Source organism: Marasmius oreades, chromosome 3 (assembly GCF_018924745.1).
Source record: "Marasmius oreades isolate 03SP1 chromosome 3, whole genome shotgun sequence".
NCBI classification, from domain to species: Eukaryota; Fungi; Basidiomycota; class Agaricomycetes; order Agaricales; family Marasmiaceae; genus Marasmius; species Marasmius oreades.
This window is the reverse complement of record NC_057325.1, coordinates 1,669,836-1,688,123: the sequence shown is the minus strand read 5'-3', so window position 1 is coordinate 1,688,123 and position 18,288 is coordinate 1,669,836. Positions and strand designations below refer to the sequence as shown.

The 18,288-nt window shown below is 48.0% G+C and overlaps 7 protein-coding genes across 7 annotated transcripts; 2 read left to right on the top strand and 5 right to left on the bottom strand.

Moving 5' to 3' along the window:
• Nucleotide 1: 1 nt before the first annotated feature.
• Nucleotides 2–1,162, bottom strand: E1B28_005885 (uncharacterized protein). Its single transcript, XM_043150480.1, has 4 exons — nt 898–1,162; nt 753–840; nt 464–695; nt 2–405 (listed from the first exon to the last, which is right to left on the bottom strand). The coding sequence occupies exons 1-4, from the start codon at nt 944–946 to the stop codon at nt 196–198; spliced, it is 579 nt and encodes a 192-aa protein (XP_043011568.1). The 5' UTR covers nt 947–1,162; the 3' UTR covers nt 2–195.
• A 1,324-nt stretch (nt 1,163–2,486) lies between these two features.
• On the top strand, nt 2,487–3,914 carry E1B28_005884 (uncharacterized protein; the record flags this gene model as incomplete). Its single annotated transcript, XM_043150479.1, has 6 exons — nt 2,487–2,730; nt 2,789–2,947; nt 3,006–3,105; nt 3,163–3,594; nt 3,664–3,751; nt 3,807–3,914. The coding sequence occupies 6 exons, from the start codon at nt 2,487–2,489 to the stop codon at nt 3,912–3,914; spliced, it is 1,131 nt and encodes a 376-aa protein (XP_043011567.1).
• A 79-nt stretch (nt 3,915–3,993) lies between these two features.
• E1B28_005883 (uncharacterized protein) lies at nt 3,994–5,317 on the bottom strand. Its single transcript, XM_043150478.1, has 4 exons — nt 5,045–5,317; nt 4,711–4,962; nt 4,397–4,658; nt 3,994–4,333 (listed from the first exon to the last, which is right to left on the bottom strand). The coding sequence occupies exons 1-4, from the start codon at nt 5,313–5,315 to the stop codon at nt 4,084–4,086; spliced, it is 1,035 nt and encodes a 344-aa protein (XP_043011566.1). The 5' UTR covers nt 5,316–5,317; the 3' UTR covers nt 3,994–4,083.
• A 145-nt stretch (nt 5,318–5,462) lies between these two features.
• E1B28_005882 (uncharacterized protein) lies at nt 5,463–9,641 on the top strand (the record flags this gene model as incomplete). The annotated part of the gene is made up of 11 exons (XM_043150477.1): nt 5,463–5,792; nt 5,845–5,955; nt 6,012–6,096; nt 6,150–6,580; nt 6,630–7,172; nt 7,223–8,161; nt 8,219–8,340; nt 8,399–8,537; nt 8,587–8,876; nt 8,930–9,227; nt 9,285–9,641. 11 exons carry the CDS (start codon nt 5,463–5,465, stop codon nt 9,639–9,641), a joined length of 3,645 nt encoding a protein of 1,214 aa, XP_043011565.1.
• Nucleotides 9,642–10,318: 677 nt separating this feature from the next.
• E1B28_005881 (uncharacterized protein) lies at nt 10,319–12,844 on the bottom strand (the record flags this gene model as incomplete). Its single annotated transcript, XM_043150476.1, has 12 exons — nt 12,783–12,844; nt 12,444–12,729; nt 11,674–12,393; nt 11,501–11,618; nt 11,340–11,441; nt 11,189–11,280; nt 11,075–11,137; nt 10,916–11,023; nt 10,780–10,862; nt 10,661–10,725; nt 10,577–10,598; nt 10,319–10,522 (listed from the first exon to the last, which is right to left on the bottom strand). Exons 3-12 carry the CDS (start codon nt 11,831–11,833, stop codon nt 10,319–10,321), a joined length of 1,017 nt encoding a protein of 338 aa, XP_043011564.1. The 5' UTR covers nt 11,834–12,393; nt 12,444–12,729; nt 12,783–12,844.
• A 2,932-nt stretch (nt 12,845–15,776) lies between these two features.
• Nucleotides 15,777–17,780, bottom strand: E1B28_005880 (uncharacterized protein; the record flags this gene model as incomplete). The annotated part of the gene is made up of 6 exons (XM_043150475.1): nt 15,777–16,123; nt 16,352–16,561; nt 16,623–16,778; nt 16,833–16,853; nt 16,913–17,459; nt 17,517–17,780. 6 exons carry the CDS (start codon nt 17,778–17,780, stop codon nt 15,777–15,779), a joined length of 1,545 nt encoding a protein of 514 aa, XP_043011563.1.
• Nucleotides 17,781–17,844: 64 nt separating this feature from the next.
• E1B28_005879 (uncharacterized protein) lies at nt 17,845–18,129 on the bottom strand (the record flags this gene model as incomplete). Its single annotated transcript, XM_043150474.1, has 2 exons — nt 17,845–17,979; nt 18,034–18,129. 2 exons carry the CDS (start codon nt 18,127–18,129, stop codon nt 17,845–17,847), a joined length of 231 nt encoding a protein of 76 aa, XP_043011562.1.
• Between the last annotated feature and the right edge of the window lie 159 nt (nt 18,130–18,288).

Sequence of the window (18,288 nt, the reverse complement as noted above, 5' to 3'; positions counted from 1 at the left end):
TTTCGTGCCCAAAAGGTTCAACATCATAACATTTCCCATAAATCACCATAGGTAAATGCAAAGGATAATATATAACGACAGGTAGGGTATCTATCAAAGACGACAACTGAAAGATAAGCAAGACAAAGAAAGGCATCTTATTTGGCATCTGCCAGACCAGCGACCGATAGCCGTCTAGAGTGAAATAAGATGAGCTTAGAGCTCGTCACAGAAAGGAAGGGAGTCGTCGTCATCATCGTTGCTGTTGTTGTCGCCGCCGCTGCTTCCACCCAGGTTCGAGGCTCCAGTGGATCCAGAAGGGGGAGGGTTGGCTGGGGTGGCAGAAACAGGGATAGCGGTAGGAACGACATTGCTAGCTCCTACGGGAGCAGGAGGAACACGAATCTCAGGGGCAACGCAAAGCACCTAAATTTAGAAGATTAAAAAAAATGATGGGAACCGCCAGACAAGAGGGAACACGGACCTCGCCGATGTAGATGTTATCACAATTGTCGTTGATCTGGGGGTTGTTGGCCAACAACGTGGTGATATCGACTGAGTGGGCTTGGGTGATAGCGTCGCAAGTGTCCTTTGCTTTGACAACGTAGGTGGTGGTGCAGTCCTCGCCGTCATATCCGAGGCAGATGTTGTCGCCCGGCTTGAGGTTACTGCACTGTTGGTCGATGTAACCTGCGTTGATAACAGCGAGTTGATAGCTGTACGGAAAGCTTAGTTACTGGGCGGGAGAAGGGGCTGGCCATGGATAGACATACGTAGAGACGTTTTCGCTAGCGGAGATGCTATCGCAAGTATCACCTTCGGCCACAGTGTAACGCCTCACACAGTCTCCTGCAAAAGCAGCTGCAGTTGAAAGAGAGGTCAGACCGCCGCCCAAAAAAAAAAAGGTCGAGTACTGACAAGAAATGAGGAGGGGAAGGGTAAGAGCGAGAGTAAACTTGGAGAACATTGTCGACAATTCACGCTAAATGAGTGTTAATTGAGAAAGGAAAGGCGGACTGAGGGAGGGAGCGACGATGAGTGATGATGGGAGAAATGGAAATTTGGGAAACCGCCTGGGTTTCTTTAAGAAGCCCCGGCCACGGGCTGCGGCCAAATCTGGTAATTCACGGTGTCTCCTAGGATACAGACCTGATCACGCTTGGAAACTTGAAACATTGACCGCAGCGGCTTCGATGGGTCTACCCTGGCACTTTCTACTACTTATAAGGACGGTTGAAGCTGATAACTATCTTGAGCAGCTCGTCCCCGCCTGTGTGTCCCAGTACGTGTTAGCAACGGGGGTGGAGGGGTGCCTGGAAATTGAGGCACCTACAGTTACCTGGTACTCCTGATCAAGGCGAGCCTAATAGGGCTGTTCAATTCTAAAATTCCAAACGTTGCGCGGGCGCAAAATAGACAGAAAGCCTGTAGCACCGCCTTCTGCCAAGTCTCAAATATAACAATCCGGCGGCCCGGTCTCCTCAAGCATTCCTCAAGTATGTAGTCACCTTTTCCTGTAAATGCATTTCCTACCGAGTTTGTCGAGGTCGATGTCGGCTCATTTACCGTATGTAGCCTGGGCGCTTTAATCCAATTAATCTGATGTCGATAAGGTCATCTAGCTGATCTAAGTAATCTCTGAGTGAGTCGCCACTCGCCTTCGGCGTCATTGCGGCTGGTATGTAATTTTGCTCGGGATTCTTATACTACTTACTACCGATCATTTAGTAACTCAGCGAAAACACTGATGGAATGAAAATTTCTTGATCGTTGCGCAGTTCGTCGAGTCGTCTCTGGCTCTGTTGCTTCTCTCCTCGGGTTTACTTGAAAGTTACAGTGTCGCTAATCGGAGGTGGGCAGGACGTCGGTCATGTTTTGTTACCTTTAGCCGGCATGTCATGGCAGCCACAGTTTTCCAGCAAGCCGAAGATAACAAACCTCTATTCAGGAAGCCGAAAAAGCCCGATCACGTTTTCCGCGGATTAGAATCCTTTGTGGCTGGCAATACGTTGAGGTGAGGCCTGCATTTTGATACCGCTTTCTTGCTTCGAAGCGTCAAATAGATAGTGTCAGGGATCATGGAACAGAGTCCGATTCACCATTCATTGGATAGGATCCTTCACTCTACCAACTCACCATGGACCATACCTACCATAGCCGAATTCAAGGCGGACCCCTACTGAGGGGCTGTTCATTTCATTCGCACACGACCATTGTAGGCTCAAGTTCGGGTCCAGGGTCCAGGTCTCCAATCCCAAACTCCAAACGACGCCGAACTCCAACGGCTCATTCTGAATACGAGGTTGCATGACACGTCTTCCCTTTCTATGTCCATGCGTTTGACCCACCTACTTACTATATCATAGAATAAATTAAATGATTTTCAACAGCTTGGCCCGCGATCTGAATAAAACGGTCTTCTTCGTGGGATGCTGCGAAGAACGCTTCCTGCATACTATATAAGTAGGATGTTTGTCCCCCCCTGTTGCCTCCCTTGCTCCTTAACCATGGCACCTAGCACACAACTATACGAACAGCCTTTCTACTCCCAAATCAGCCCATCCAAGTCAATTGACTCGAACATCCTGCGAGAAGCTTTCGTGCTCCACGGACATTCCTTCCCTGACAATCCAAAGCTGAACCTCAAAGTCACCGCCAATCGTTACAGATGGAGTGCTTACCGCCACAGTTATCCAAATGACCGGCTTGATGAAGGACTGACTTTGCTACTGTTCCATGCTATTGGGTGTCGTGAGTTTCCCGATCATGATTCATCGCGGTCAAATCTAAAACCGCTGTGATCTCGCAGACAAAGAACAGTGGGAACCCGTCATCACACGCCTTTTCCATCTTTCCGAGTCAACAAAGCACGAGAACATTCGGGAAGTATGGGCATTCGACAGGGAGAATCACGGGGATGCCGCTTTGTTGAATCGAGAAGCGCTGAAGTTATGGCCTGCTTGTCTTCGTGTGTACCTTTTTTTCTGTGCCTCATACTTACCTCTGTACTTACCCCTGAGTACAAGCAATTAACGAATGGGCTCTCACCGTTGCAGACTTGGTTAAATCCAAACTCCAGGGTCACCGTTTAGTCGCTATCGGTCATTCGGCGGGGGCGGGAGTTGCGTAAGTTGAAAGTTCGCAAGTCATGTCAAAATTGAAAATCATTTTTCACATTGGCAGGATGTTGACAACTAAATACGCCTATGACGCACATGTTCATTTTACTTCCACTATACTCATTGAACCTACCATCTGCACTCGACAAATCTTTCAAGAGACTTACGATGAACGGATAGCTGGAATTCGAATGACCGAGGAACTTACCCTTCGGAGACGCGACGTATGGGCGAGTAGAGAAGATGCTTATGCTTATTTGAAGAAACGCAACCCGTGGTCGGCATGGGATGACAGAGTGCTAAGGTTGTATACGAAGCACGGGATGCGTTCCACAGGATCGAAGGGGGAAGTCACCTTAAAATGTTCAAGGCTCTTGGAAAGCGCTATTTACGCTGATATAGAGGGACAACAAGAAAGCGCGGAAATATTTGAGGAGCTTTGTGAGGAAATTCCAATACATGTTGTATGGGGTGGTATACATGATTTCTCCTCGTTGTACGTCCAATAATTGGTTCAGGTCGGGTGGTAACTGATGCTAACCTTTCGTGGTCTGGGTACCTCTAGCTCCCCACAACTTAAGAAAGATCTTCTCAACCCTAACTCGGGACGAATCGCGGCTTCCGTAACGGTTGTCCCTAATGCGGGGCATATGGTGAGTATCACTTCTTTGAGCATACCTTTTCATTTGACCTGACTTCGCTACGTAGGTACCTCTCCAGCAACCTATTAGTCTCGCAGACACCGTGAGCAGGTTACTGAACAACCTTTCCGTTCCCTATACCAACAACATTCACAAGTTCGCAGTTAAACTGTGACCCCGCTGCTGCTGTGTCCCCATAACATTTATCTCAACCATCTACATACCCATATATTGTATATCATTGAGCAACCGTTTCGGACTATCTTGAATATAGTACTTTACAATTATAGTAGGAGCTTAATATAACCTGGAATCATTGTCGCCAACGACCAGTTCTTTGAGCTTCACCGAGCAAGGTGTCCACGGTTTTCAGCGCTTCGTGCTTGCAACTCAGGCCGTCCGCTGAAGGCCGTCTCTGGTCCGTGACGCTTCATTCTTTCTGAGGCCTCAGGAAGCCGATACCCATGGCCGAATACACCCCCAAGGCTGACACGAATAGCATCGTATACCGTTAGATGTGGAGCAGGTTCAATAGAGTTGATAGTGTGCATATAGATCAACCCGGTCGCAGGAGAAAAGCCGTATGTGCAGTTTCTGCAGGGTCATCCCGAGATTTAGCAAATGCGTAACCTTTTATATTTGTGCAAAGTTACTTACACTTCCCACTCGCCCAGGCTCCCGCTCACTCTCGCAGTTCCCGTAACTCGAAGACTGATGGAAAGGTTTTTCTCCCGGTTTTTTCTTGACGGAGTCTTGTCGGGTGGGAATGATGGACTTGGAGGTAATTCTTCTTGGTAGGATGAGCTGCTCAATTTGGGTGTATTGACGGACACCTTGTGAATGGTAATCGTCAGGCCGGAATACAGCGCGTTGAGAGTGTGTCTGACGAAGGCTGAAGAGGCAATGTAAAGGGGTAAACCTAGGTTGGGAATTCATTGAGTCGTGGCTCCTTGGGGAACCCAAAAACGTACCCTCGATTTTCAACGTTTTCGGAAACGGCACGGGGAGTTCGACGGGTGGTGTATACGACAGTTGCACTTTTGGACTATATATTGATTCCATACTCTCATTTCTCGTTCGATAATCGAGGGGGCTGGCATTCACCGCTCGAATGTGAATCGAAGACGTTGGCTGAGGTTCCCCGGTACTTTTGTTGATTGACGTGAGTAGCCCGATATTGAAGAAGTCAGGAAGGGTATTCGTGAGGATATCTATGGCTCGGCCTGTTTTTAAGAATCAGAACGATCTGAGCGTAGTATCAGGTCTTGCAAACCTTAGCTATGAGGAGAAAGCCATAGAACGTACCTGTCCGCATTTCCCATTCTTGGTCGGATACTTCTGGCCCTTTGTCATTATTGTTATGTTCTGGAGGATCTGAAGGATCTCCTGTCGTATTCGAGCTATCGGGGGGTAAGTCTCTCCTCAGACCCAGCTCTGATGAGAAATTATGTTTCTGTGGCCGTATTGGTGCTTCGAACGCAGGATTGCGCTGAAGCCGGGACGGTGCTCGAGAGATAGAGACAAAGTGAGGAGTAGACGAAGAGACCCTGGTGAGTTGAATTCTTGGCTTGAGCATCGATATAGAAGAGAGAAAAGTGACGCAGCCGGTTTTACCATCACGCGTTCCGGCACTGCCGCACGAGCAGGTGACCTGACGCGACGCGCTTTCTTCTGTTTTCCAACTACCACCTTTACTGACCTTTCCAGCAGGCTTTTGGCCATCATGCCTCCAATCAACCCCACAAAGGCAGAGGAGGCAGATTTTATGAAGAATCTGCTGGCCGGTTTAGACGATTCGTTCTGGAACGCAGTCCCCACCCCAGATCCATCGCCCACTAAGAAGAATAAAGAAGCCACGGGAAATCTACCAAGGACCCCTGTTAAGGGTTCGAAGCACACTTGCTCACAATCTACTCCAATTTTGTCCAAGAGCTCACCTTCAAAACTACAGGATTCAGCCGCCGAGGAACTCATGAAGGGTGTGGAGGGTTGGGATTGGGACATGAATTACGAGATATCACCGAAAAAGCCATCTCCTAAGAAGTCCAAGGTCGTAAGTAACAACAAATAGGTATTCACGCATTCATTTATCCCTGGCTCTCTAGTCGCCGGCACAGCCTCTATTGCCCAAGTCACCAAACTACACTACTACATCGGCTACGCGCTGTACTGTTGAAACGGTACTAGAGACAGAATTGGAAGGGAAGACCTCTAAGGTACATGAGCAGCTTTTATCATGCTGCGTGACCTTATTGATATGTATTCAATGTAGCAAATGGTCGTCAAGGTTTCTGCGTCTGAGGAACGACGTTCAGTCTCCCTTGAAGATCACTGGGCTCTGACCGACGTCCGGCCAGGTGCGTGTTGTGAACATTCTAACATCCGTTCTCATGATTGATAATTTCTACAGGAGATGTCGTCAACATTCTCGGAGACTTCGTCCCAATTTCTGCGTCCAGCTCCGTAACGTCCTCCATTACCGTCTCTTCAAAACAAAATAATCTCATTCTCCATCCCGATACGCTCATAACATCGACGGCCCTATCTACAGCGGCACACTGCCGTCGCAAAGCTCTGCTCTCGGGGTTAATCCGTTCTTCTACTGACACGACTCCGTCCCTGGTCTGGGGCCATATACTCCATACCGTTTTCCAGATATGTCTCGGTGCTAAACGATGGGATGATGCTTGGTTGGAGCAGCAAATCGACGAGGTCGTTCGGAATAATTTGGCAGACCTTGTTCGAATTGAAATGAGTGTGGAAATGGCTAGGAGCCAAGTAAGGGCCAGGGCGAAAGGCATACAGACATTCTTCGAGCGTTACCTCTCCATCCAACCAAAGGTGTGTTTTGATCTCATATACTCCCCCTCTTCTGAACGGTACTCCATAGCCTGAAGCTCTCCTTTCGAACACTCGTGCCTCCCGTGACCAAACAGCTCTTCTGGCAATATCTGAGCTGCTTGCCGTTGAGGAGGACATCTGGTCTCCGACGTATGGGCTGAAGGGCAAAATCGACGCGACTGTGCAAACAACGATTTCAGAACCACAATTCTTTTCAGCACAGCCGTTCCTCATCCATGGACCCAAGCCACTTGAAATCAAGACCGGACGTTCGCTTGGGATCATGGAACATAGGGCTCAGACGATGTTGTACACCCTGCTGGCACAGGAGCGCTATCGAATCGAGGTCACGTCGGGATTGTTGTTCTATACTCAGAATGACGAAGTCGTACAAGTTCCCGCGAGTAGGAATGAATTGCGGGATCTCTTCCTTGCTAGGAACGAGATCGCCGCATACTTGAAGCGGAGACAGTTTAATGTGAAGTCTCATACCGAGAGCACCTTCGCAGAGCCTTTTCTTCCCCCGACCATTGATGATGAACGGACCTGCAAACGCTGTTACTCTATTGACAGCTGTATGCTCTACAGAAAAGTGCGGATCTCCCCGTTCATTACCTTCAGTCATTATAACGTTTATTGCAGGCTGTAGAGGGCGTTGAGGACACCAGCTCCCCGATCGCTGACGCATATCTGCTCAAAACCGGACACTTGACATCATCTCAAGCGGCCTTTTTCAAGGACTGGGAACACCTGTTGTCTTTAGAAGAACAGGATATTCACCGCTTTCGAAAGGAGATTTGGACCATGAAGGCGGAGGAGCGGGATTCAAAAGGTCGTTGCTTCAGCTTTATGACTTTGGACCCCTCGTTTGAGCCTCCTCCGCCGGTACATTCTGGCGCTCGGGAAAGAAAGATACACACATATACATATAGATTTCATCGTGCTCCCGGGAGTCCACGTTCAACTTCCTTCTTGAATGGACTTCTCGACGCCAACGATCCCGTCACAGTCTCGGTGGAACCTAACCTCGTTGCTTTGGCTCATGGTTATATTCTATCTCTAACCACGACAGAGGTTATCATCGGGGTCGATCATGACTTATCTCTCGAACACATTCGTTCTCGCTTGAAGGTCACTGACCCTAATCAAACAATCATTTATCGTATCGACCGGGATGATTTACAGGTGGGGATGTCACGAATCCGGGACAATCTTGCACAGCTCTTTTATGCTGATGGTGACACTCGGCGACTAGAGCTGGTCGTTAACTTGCGCAAACCTTATTTCCACGATCCGTCAGCTCTATCTTTACCTCCGGCAGTATCAAAGTACACTGCACATCTCAATTCACACCAACGTCAAGCACTTATGAAAGTTTTGACTGCTCAGGACTATGCCTTGATTCTAGGTATGCCCGGAACAGGAAAAACGACCGTCATCGCTGCTCTGATCAACATCTTGGTTGAAATGGGCAAGACCGTGTTGTTGACATCGTATACTCACTCCGCAGTGGACACCATTCTGGTGAAGTTGAAGGACGACGCAGACTTTAGTATACTGAGGTTGGGCAATTTAGACAAGGTAAGAGTGTTTGCCGCCGTCCTTTGTACACATTCTGATCCCATTTCGTGTGATCAGGTTCATCCCGATGTGAGACACTTGACATTAAACGGTCGCGTACCAGCAACCACAGTTGAGCAGCTCGAACATCAATTAATGACTCCCCCGGTCGTCGCCACTACCTGTCTCTCAATTGATCAGTATGTTCTTATTCTCTCTCTCGTCTCCAGCTATCAATTCGTATTGACTATGTTTCAGTGCCGTGTTCACCCGCCGAAAATTCGATTATTGTATAGTCGACGAAGCTTCACAAATAACGCTGCCGTCATGCTTGGGACCTCTTCGCTTCGCAGATAAGTTCGTCTTGGTTGGTGACCATTTCCAGTTACCACCGTTGGTGAGTTGTCTCGTCTTATTACTGAGTCAAAAATCTCATCTTTCCTCAGGTGCGAAATCCGTTAGCTCGAAAAGGGGGCTTGGACGTCTCACTCTTCCGTCGCCTGTCGGATACTCATCCAGAATCTGTCGCGAACCTTGCGTATCAATATCGGATGAACGCTGATATCATGCTTCTATCGAACAGATTGATTTATGGCAATCGTCTACGCTGTGGATCCGAAGAAGTGGCTCGCCAAAGCCTAGTACTTCCTAATAAATCCTTCCTTCAAAGTTTACATCGCGAGACATCGACATGTTCCAGTGGAGACTGCTGGATAGAAAAACTCATGTCCGAAAGGTATTGTATCAGTTCCTCTACATGGAAGTTGTATTTCTGAACAAATTATTCAGCTGCCACGCCATCTTTGTGGATACAGACCGTGTTTCATGTCGCGACACCAAAATTGGGGACCTTGTTCAAAATGAGGGCGAAGCCAATATTGTCTACCAAATCACGGAGGCTTTGATTCAGTGTGGGATCCAACCCAGCCAGTTGGGTATCATATCGCTTTATCGCCAGCAGATAAAACTTCTCTCTCAGCGGCTTACATCTCATTCCGGGATCGAGTTCATGACCGCAGACAAAAGTCAGGGAAGGGATAAAGACTGTATCATTATCTCTCTCGTGCGCTCGAATAGTTCCGGCTCCGTAAGTATTTCTTTCATAGTGCAGTGGTTTTGGATACTCAGGATGAGGCGTTTTTAGGTTGGCGATCTGGTGAAAGATTGGCGTAGAATGAATGTCTCGTTTACCCGAGCACGTTCAAAGCTGATTTTGGTCGGATCAAGGAAAACTCTATCGACCGCAGAGCTACTGAATGAGTTTTTTATCCTGATGGAAGAGAAAGATTGGATTCTACAGTTGCCCCCAGGGGCTGACACGGTTCATGATGGGATTTTTGTCGATGCTTTGCCTGGAAGTCCTAGTGGTAAGAGAAATACAAGTGAGGATGTCAGCAAGGAAATTGCAATGTCGGAAAGGCCTAACAAGAAACAGAAGAAGTCGGATGGGCTACTTCGTGGACGACCGATCCTCCAAGACCTTGTCAACGACACCCGATAACGAGCGACCGTATATGTTATATTATCTTCATTACCGATTGAATATACACCGAGATCGGCTGGCTATTTACTTTAACGGAGCTATCAAGGACACGCTACCAATCCTTCTTGGGTTCGAGTCGATGGATCTACTTGTGTTGGTTCCTCGATTTCTTGTGGGTTGTCAATAGTTGGAATAGGACCTCTGAACCAGGATCTGCCACCATACTTCGGGAGGAAGTAGTATAATGTGGCGAGAAACAGCACTCCGGCTCCAGAGACGTTTCAGAAGGTGATCCAAAGTCTTGGTTTGACGTTCTCACCATGGACGACCACTGTATAATTCATACCACCGACGCCAGGATTCGGATTCGCGGGGAACATGACGATTACAGACATGAACACCATCCATGTCAAAGATAGTACGGTTACGACGATGCTCTGTTGAATGTTTCAAACAGTATTTGCATATACACCTGGCTCCACTCACCCATTTACCATAACTCACAGCTCCAGACTTGAAGTCTCTCCCTCCAATCCACCGCGCAGTGATCGGAATACAATACGCCGTATACTACAAATCATGTTGAACGGAATGTCAACAAAAATAATGGCCGTCAGAAAAATTCCTGACCTGACCAGTAATCACCAAGGCGAATACTGCATTAATGGCATTTGGTCCAGCGAATGTTATTACGCCTAGCAAAACTGACAAAAAGACACTACACCACACGCTCCGAATCGGAGCCCCGGTTCGCTTGTCAACTTTGTACAACCACACAGAAAAAGGAAGGGCGCCATCCCGGGTAAAGGCAAACACCTGGATGTACATACGTGTGGTTGTACGATTCGAGCAAAAGCAAAAAAAGAAAGTGTGATTACCTGTCGTGAGCATGTGGTGACCTTCATGTATGTCTGTCAACGCAGAGCTTGTGCATTCAGAATCTATCATCCTACCTGACCAGCACCGATGGCAAATCTACAAACTCTTGGTAAGGCCCCCCAAAAAAAAATCACGTCAAGATGGCGATCACCACCCACTGAGCTAGAACCACAAAACTCCAGACAACAAGTGTACCCTTCTTACCAAAAGAACGCAAAAGAATCTGGAATCGCATGAGATTCAATGAGATACCTATTGATCGGAAAAGATTACGAACCGTGGCCATCGGTTGGCCAACTGGACTATTGATAATAGCCTCTATATCATTTCCCATTGAGAAAGAAAGCGCGACGTTGATCGCTGTTAGGAGTATTCATCAGCCTAGACGAGTAATCACATTCGAATCCATGTACCCCATCCGAGTATGAGTACTGATAGGTTGGACAGAATGATGGTGAACGGGATTGCCGTCGTCGCGTTTATTGCCTCCTCGCTCATATGAATAGCCGCTTCCATAGACCCTGCGTCCCACACAGATCAACAAGTCGAATCGAAAAGACCATTGACATTACCTGATGTCCAAGCAGGCGTGAGAAGGCTCAGGATAAAAGCAAATCCGTTCTCCCATCCTGAAACTTGTTATGGTTGGCGAGGCTCGAACCGCTCGTCTGAACGGTTGTGCTCACAATTCTGGAATTCCCCAAACGCGAAAGGCGCCGTGTTTCGGAGTTCCCTGGGGGTCACGGCTGGAAGGACAAATATCACCACGCAACACAAGCTACAGGGCCTATGTAAACCGACGCATAGGTCATCGACGAGCAACAGACCATGACTTACATGACGTTGAGAAGTGTGAAGTATATTTGCATCTTGGCGATATACTTTGGTGTCAACGTGTTCATCATCCCGTGTATCATGAGTAGTGCAACGAACACCCCGCTGGAAACCGAGTCGAATATTCACTAATTGTTCTGTCAATGGAGTAGAGAATTACGCACAACAAGTGGGAATTTGACGTCTCAAATCCCGTGCCAATTTGCGCAGCGGCCATGATCTGCACGGCGCAACCCCACTCGATACTGGCAACACTAGCGACATTACTGATGGTATTGGCATCTAGAACATAGCACAGTAAATCGACGTTGAAGTCAAATCGCACATCCGTACTTACATCCGACAATCCAGCACAAAAAACACTTGTATCTGTCCGACGAATATGCGTAAGCCCAGTAATATATCCCTCCCGATGTTGGAGCAGCTGAGGCGAGTTCGGCCAACGCAAGCGCTAAGGTGAACAGGAACCCAGCAGCAGCAACCCATCCCCAAACCATCGCAACCGGTCCGCCGTATGGGATAGAGTATATCAGGACAGAACTTGTGAACGTGTCAAGTTCGGGTGAGGAAGCGTGCCGAAAGATCTCAGAACCCACGAAAACGATGAGACAAGTCCTATTATGGAAAATGCGAGTCCGAAGACCTGAAGAGGAGAAAAGTGACGCCGGAATTCTAGGAGTGCTTTAAGTGGCCTCATGTACGGTGACAAGTCTGTACAGTTTACACACCTTGTTTGTAACCAAGAGCAGCGAGTAAAGCTTCATCAGCGTTAGGCTTTACCAGGTTGGAGGGCAATGCATCAATGATTTTGAGATCCTTCATGGTTTGATTCTGGGTAGGTTGCAAGGGGCCCGATCCTCAGTGTGGAGAGACAAGAGTCGATAAGAGCGAGCTCGTAGATAACACATAAGTATATTGATTATTCAACACCCCATGATCAGTTGTATTGGGAGGCACAACAGGCAATTTGCTTACTGGAGCAGACGAGCTATGTAAATCAGCACGTGTGGGGATCTGAACTTAAGAAAGTCGGAGGATCTGCTATTCAACTTATTGTCTATAATGACTTCAAAAATTGAACGTAAACACGAGTGATGAAATTCTGACCTTATTCTCGAGCAAAAACAAGCTTATTCCAAATGTATGGTTCATGACATCTCACGATTCGACCCCGGCCCATTGCAGGAATACCTCAACCTCAACCATCTTTTTCTGGCAACCAGAGCTCCTGATCCAAGGAGGATGTCCACATGTTTGTGTTCATTCTCAGATAACCGAATTGAAATATGGGCAGAGCTTCCAATGATGAAGTTTGAATACTCGAACATGAAGACCGTATTGTATCGCGGCTACTTCCGCAGCCTGTAGATAGGGAGCAATAATGACCACCAGGCTACGTAGCATAACTTTCAGCAGGTCGTGGTATGTTTTTAAACGAAGACATACTTTAGCACGATACATCCCAACATAGCACGCGACGGCTTCAGGGGGGCAACCATCTGGACTGAACCTTGACGGAAGTTGGGCCGGATGAACTCGGTCTCAAATATTCAACACCCGTACTAGTTTTCGCAGCTCTGAAGATGTATTCGACGAAGATACAGAGACAGCCAATATTGCCACTGGAAGCAATGTCAATCCGAGTAGGGCTTTGCGACCTGGCTGAGTTTGAAACACCCAATTTGACGCGTTGGTTTTGAAAAGGGATATGATAGATGACAACGGTATATTGAAGAGGCCCAGGGACCGAGCGGTGGAAAGTGGAAAAGCGAGATCAAGAACGGGGGAATTTGTGGTCCAAATTAGGTAAAGTATCTACTGATCACCAACGACTAGAAGGGCTCAGATTCGAACGGAATGGTGAGAATGGCGACTCCCTTTGCATAGGACCTCACTCAAAGTTCCCCCCACAATGGAAACGAAATTCAAGCTTGTCAATGTCAGTAAAAGTCTCAACCAGGTTCTGGGCCGATCCAATTGCGCTCAATTCACATTCGTGGTGGTGGTATTGACGCCCTTCTCTAACATGCGCATTGGCACGTTAACCCTCGATTTAATTCACCGCCTTTGAATCATCAGCCTTCTCTCCTTCGAGGGCGCGGGAATCGACTGGGTATGCCCGCGAACATGGAGTGTTCTGGAGGATTTCGGAGTCTCTAAAGATATCAGAAAAACCGCTATAGAACATTTTACGCGTAAAGGGGACCGAGTCGTGACTAATCCAGCCGCTATCGCAGGTGAACTTGGAAGCGGGTTTCTGGTATTCATTGTGCTGCAAGGAAGTTGCGGCACCAAGTATGTTGTCGTTTTATCGACCCCAGTTCCAGGGCGCTCTAAACACGCACTCTCCCATCGCAAGCGCCTCGATAATTATACCCGTGATTCTCTGGACCGGAAAATTCTGCACTTTCAGGACGGTCCCACCGACATTTGCGATGTCTTAGTCGGCGCGGACGCCTTCGAGAGCTTGTCTTTTTCGGGAACTCGCTCATCGGGCTCACGCCAACGGTACGTGTCAAGACGACATTGAGCGACTCGAAGCTGTCGTGGATCCTGAACCTACGGGCGCTATTACTTACCGGTCTATACTTCGTTCGGAGGACACAATGGACTCCCCTTTACCAATGTACCCACTCATGGTGAGTCATTTTATCAGGTTGATTGCCTTCAATGATTGATTTACGCTGTTCCATCCCAGTGTTTAGGAAACAACGCCGTAAGTACCCTCCAGATTTCTTGGGACATCTTTTGCTAACAGTTCTCCCCAGTCGATCGTAGCGTATCCAGTGGGGCATGAAGGAATAGTAAACTTCTCAGTCTACTACTCTCAAGACCATCTGCAAGATTCCAAGTATGAAGGTCCGTGGTGCCTTTCCTTTACCCAAGTGAGATGCACAAGACAATCTCATTCGAGTGGGAGCCCGAGGCCAGAAGATGGTTACAGGTGAGTATATTATTTCCGCTCTCAGTACGCGCTTGAATGACTGTACATTACTAGTTCGTTCGCGAGCCAATCAAATGGGCTGTTCACCAAGTGAAAGCCCTTCCCGCATTCTTTCTAGAAAATGTGGTCCTTCTTGGTGATGCGATAACACCCGAGTCAGAAATTTTTTTTTAAACACGCACTCCACTGGCTCACGCATTCCCACCACATCAAGGTATTGGTGCTGGCCAAGCCGTTGAGGTGTTCTTTTAACCCCTCCGCGTTCAATTTCAGAGTCGATAGAATGCATATCTGCTCGCGGAGCTTCTTGGGATCCTGTGACAAGTCTCGACACACACTCCTGCGTTCTCGATATTTACGACACTGTGAGACGCCCATGGGTTTACGAGGTTGCAAAAAGATGTAGTTCAACGGAAAATGCTATGGACCCAATCTGGAGGGCTTTGTACTCGAATATTTCTCAGCGATGGATAAGCAGCAAAAGCTCCACGAAACGGGACAACTCGTGGTGGAAGGATGGGAATGATGGCGTACGTCAATGCGTCCCTCACGAGATGAAGCATTACGTCAGGGAATCAAGGGGCCTGGGAATCGTCAAAGTATTTCCGATGAAATGCCGCGGAGCAGGTGTCTTTTTACTTCCGGAATTCTTTCCTTTCTCTGGTAGTTTCAGAGGTTATCAGAACCATAACTTGCAATCCCACATGTTTGGATCCGGGTTTCATGGCAACTCCATAGACGACTCGGACTCTCGCACGGTCAAAACGAAACCACTCTAGCTCCAATATCGGGCCTTTTGTCGACAATCTTACAATTTCCGGAAACTGGCAACTTTAAACCGAGGTACCTCGCTTCTCACGAATCGTCAGTGTCGAGGAAATAGCCGGCAGTTCCTCGTGTGCGCAATAACAATAACAGGTTCCCACAACTGCCCGTTTTTGTGAATTTCTGCTTCCCATGCAGCCGGGCCAGCGACGAAGAGAGGCAAAGCTCTCGGTGAGCTGTGAAGGACCTCCAACTCCACCTGACTGAGTGATTGTCCAGATCAACATGATATGGGCCGGCTTGGTGTCTGGAAAGGTTCTCCAACTTCTCTTGACTCAGTACCCGAGGTTGCAGTTGCTTAAGGGTTTTCGGTTTGCCGGAACGTCCCAGGAGGCACACCGAGGGTTTAGTGCCACCTTTTCAGTGGTATTATTCTCAGAGCACCCAACGATGGGAACTTCCCTTTGAAGCCGCTAGAAAATATACTCGTTTTTCACCTTTTCTGGAGGAAATTGCCGAACAGGATTGCAAGGTTGGCCCAGTACAGGTTAGTCAACCCAGGACACACAGCCCTTATCCAATATTGTCAATATCAATATCTGGTACCCGATGCAGCCAGATAACGAACCCTAAATCCGTGAAAGCCAAATTTCCAAAATAGATTATCTGCATACACGAATCTATAGTCTACAAACAGTCCATGTCGATATACACGGCTCATTCTCAACGAACTACGACTCGTCTGCTTCCCAAACTATATCCGGTCTACTATCGGCGGTATTCTGCGCCTCTTTGTAATGCCGCTTCCTGTCTCTCCATGCAGCCCATATGCTTAACCCCATCGCGACTAAACAGGCTACAGTTGTTAATCGAATGGAATCGACATAACATGTTTTCCCATCCAGACATTGGATCTCTTTTGGTGGCCTAGGGGCGTCAAGAATGTTCGTGTCAGAAGTTGGTCCAGGAGAGGCTGCTTTCTCATGAGCATCAAGATTTCTCCCGAATGCGACAGAGAAAACATTTCCTCCCAACAGCGGAGCGAGTGACAAATATCCCCAGTTCTCCGAAAAGTGTGCTGATCGACGGAAATATTAGTTTAAATCTCCAACCCAAAATATGCAAGTAGATGTGATCAAGACGCATCGTCCGAAAATAACACACGCGTGAACAAAAGCTTCCAGGGAAGAAGCGTTTGTCTCCAATCCGCAGCGATAGTCAGCCCAAATATCAGCAGCCGACGAGATGGCCAGATGGCCTCGGCTCAAGCATGCTCGGCGTGTTGCAGAATAAAGAAAAAACTCACCCAAGCCAAACCATTCTACGCACAGGGCCGCGAAAAGGGAGAAAACTGTTCCATATCCCAGTCCTAACAGGGTGCTTGCTTTCCATAAATCTTCCAGTCTGTCTACGGTCATTGCGGTGATCTGAGAAAGCAAAACCAGGAAAGACACAAGCACGAGTAAGAAGGATCTCGGTTGTCCGAGACGGGCCTTGACAAAATCGGAGAAGAATCCTGATCACACGTCATAGATAAAATGCATTAGGTAGGATGACTGAGGGAATATGTAACTCACCGATAAAAAGCCTTCCACTGAAGTTCATGAAGCTGATTGTGGAGACCTGTGCGGCCTGCCATTTCACGATATCCACTTGATCCTGATCCGATAACGTACTGTTCTTCGCTTCATGCACAAACAACGCCCGAGACATGGATCCTACATTGTTTATGTCTGGTGGCGGAGATGGTCATGCCCTATTTTTCTTTGATGCAAAGCAAAACATACACATTAATCCAGTTCCACTAACTAGGGACCAAGGGCAAATCAACGACTTTGAGCATGTGCGAAGTGGACCAACAACTTACGCAATGACAATATACAGACCAACAACCAAAAATCACTCGAAGCGAAAAGCTTCTTTCCAAAGAGATTGGGCCCTGCTTCAACAGAAGTTAAGGTAGCTCTAACACTGCTCGAACGTCGGCGTCGACGTTCATGGCTGAGGGAAGGATTGGACTCGGGAAGACGCGGAGAAACAGGCCTTGGAGGGTTCAACTCGATACTGACACGACCTTCCTCCACGTCATTCTCGTCGTCCCTGTCATGTGAGAGAAGATGGGTCCTACTATCATTGTCGTGATGAGAAAGAACTGATGGAGCGAGAGCAACACCATCGACTTCTGTGTAATCAACCTCTGACTGTCGACGCGTGAAGGCTGTATCCTCTTCAGTAGCGTGCAATGGGATAGGCCTAGCAAAGAAGAAACCAAGTATCATGGGGAAGGATGACCCCAACGCAAGTAGAAGTAGAAATGAAGCAGTATCACCCGCAGTGACGAGATGCGAGAGAGCGGAGAAGAACAACGCAGACAGCCCGAAGCCAGAGATAACCATACCAGTGGTAGATCCACGCTAGATGATGGCGGAAGTTGCATGAGTGAGAAGGAAACCAACGAGTTTGGAACATACTATACGGTCCGGGAATGTCTTCGCACTGGTATTAATGGCAGTGATCAACCCCGCATTCCCGCCCACACCGGTCATGAAGCTGCACAATACCAGGACGATTAACTTGAAGTTTGAAAGGGAGTCGGTGCCTTCAGGAAGGCCAGCTGAGAAAATGGACCTCATGCCCGAGTACCCCACCAAGAGAAGTACGCTCGCTGCAAGGAGAGGTAATCGAGGACCATGCTTGTCAACAAACCTTCCCGAGAACGGACCAGCTAGATACATCCCAACTGACAGATATATTATTATCAGACGGTCTGTGTTGCGAATATCAACGCTTCACGCACCATTACCACCCAGGCCGACAACATTTAGGAGGGTGTGGTTGATGTGAAGACGAGCACCAAGCTGTGGAGCATATGCTGTTTCCCTGTGTTAATGCCCTGTATAAAGTGTCTCCATAAACAGTTTCACCTGAATAGACCTAATGAAAAACATTAGCACTGAAAAATCGAAGAAGAATGAAACTGACACGTACATAATTGGTACCAGAGCCCAGAGCACAGAGTAAGGAGGCGAAGAGTGTTATGATCCTCGGTAGCGCAAAGGTCCCAGAAACCTTCGAGGTCGACATTCCTAGTGACTGAGTTTGGCAGTACCACTGCGATGAAGACTGGTAGCTCAGAGACGGCTGTGCGGGGAGCCGAAGTAATAGTGAATTAGTAAATAGGCGTCTCGGAATTACGGCACTGGATAGAGTGGCTGTGCTGGAAGCCAGTTGAACGCTCACGTG

Coding starts and splice junctions, on each gene's coding strand:
- E1B28_005883 (XM_043150478.1), bottom strand. CDS start 5,315: ATGCTCAAGCCAAGAATTCAACTCACCAGGGTCTCTTCGTCTACTCCT. Junction 4,963..5,044: donor AGAATGGGAAATGCGGACAG/GTACGTTCTATG, acceptor TCTTAAAAACAG/GCCGAGCCATAGATATCCTC. Junction 4,334..4,396: donor AGCCTGGGCGAGTGGGAAGT/GTAAGTAACTTT, acceptor ATGACCCTGCAG/AAACTGCACATACGGCTTTT.
- E1B28_005885 (XM_043150480.1), bottom strand. CDS start 946: ATGTTCTCCAAGTTTACTCTCGCTCTTACCCTTCCCCTCCTCATTTCT. Junction 696..752: donor GCTAGCGAAAACGTCTCTAC/GTATGTCTATCC, acceptor CTTTCCGTACAG/CTATCAACTCGCTGTTATCA. Junction 406..463: donor ATAACATCTACATCGGCGAG/GTCCGTGTTCCC, acceptor TTCTAAATTTAG/GTGCTTTGCGTTGCCCCTGA.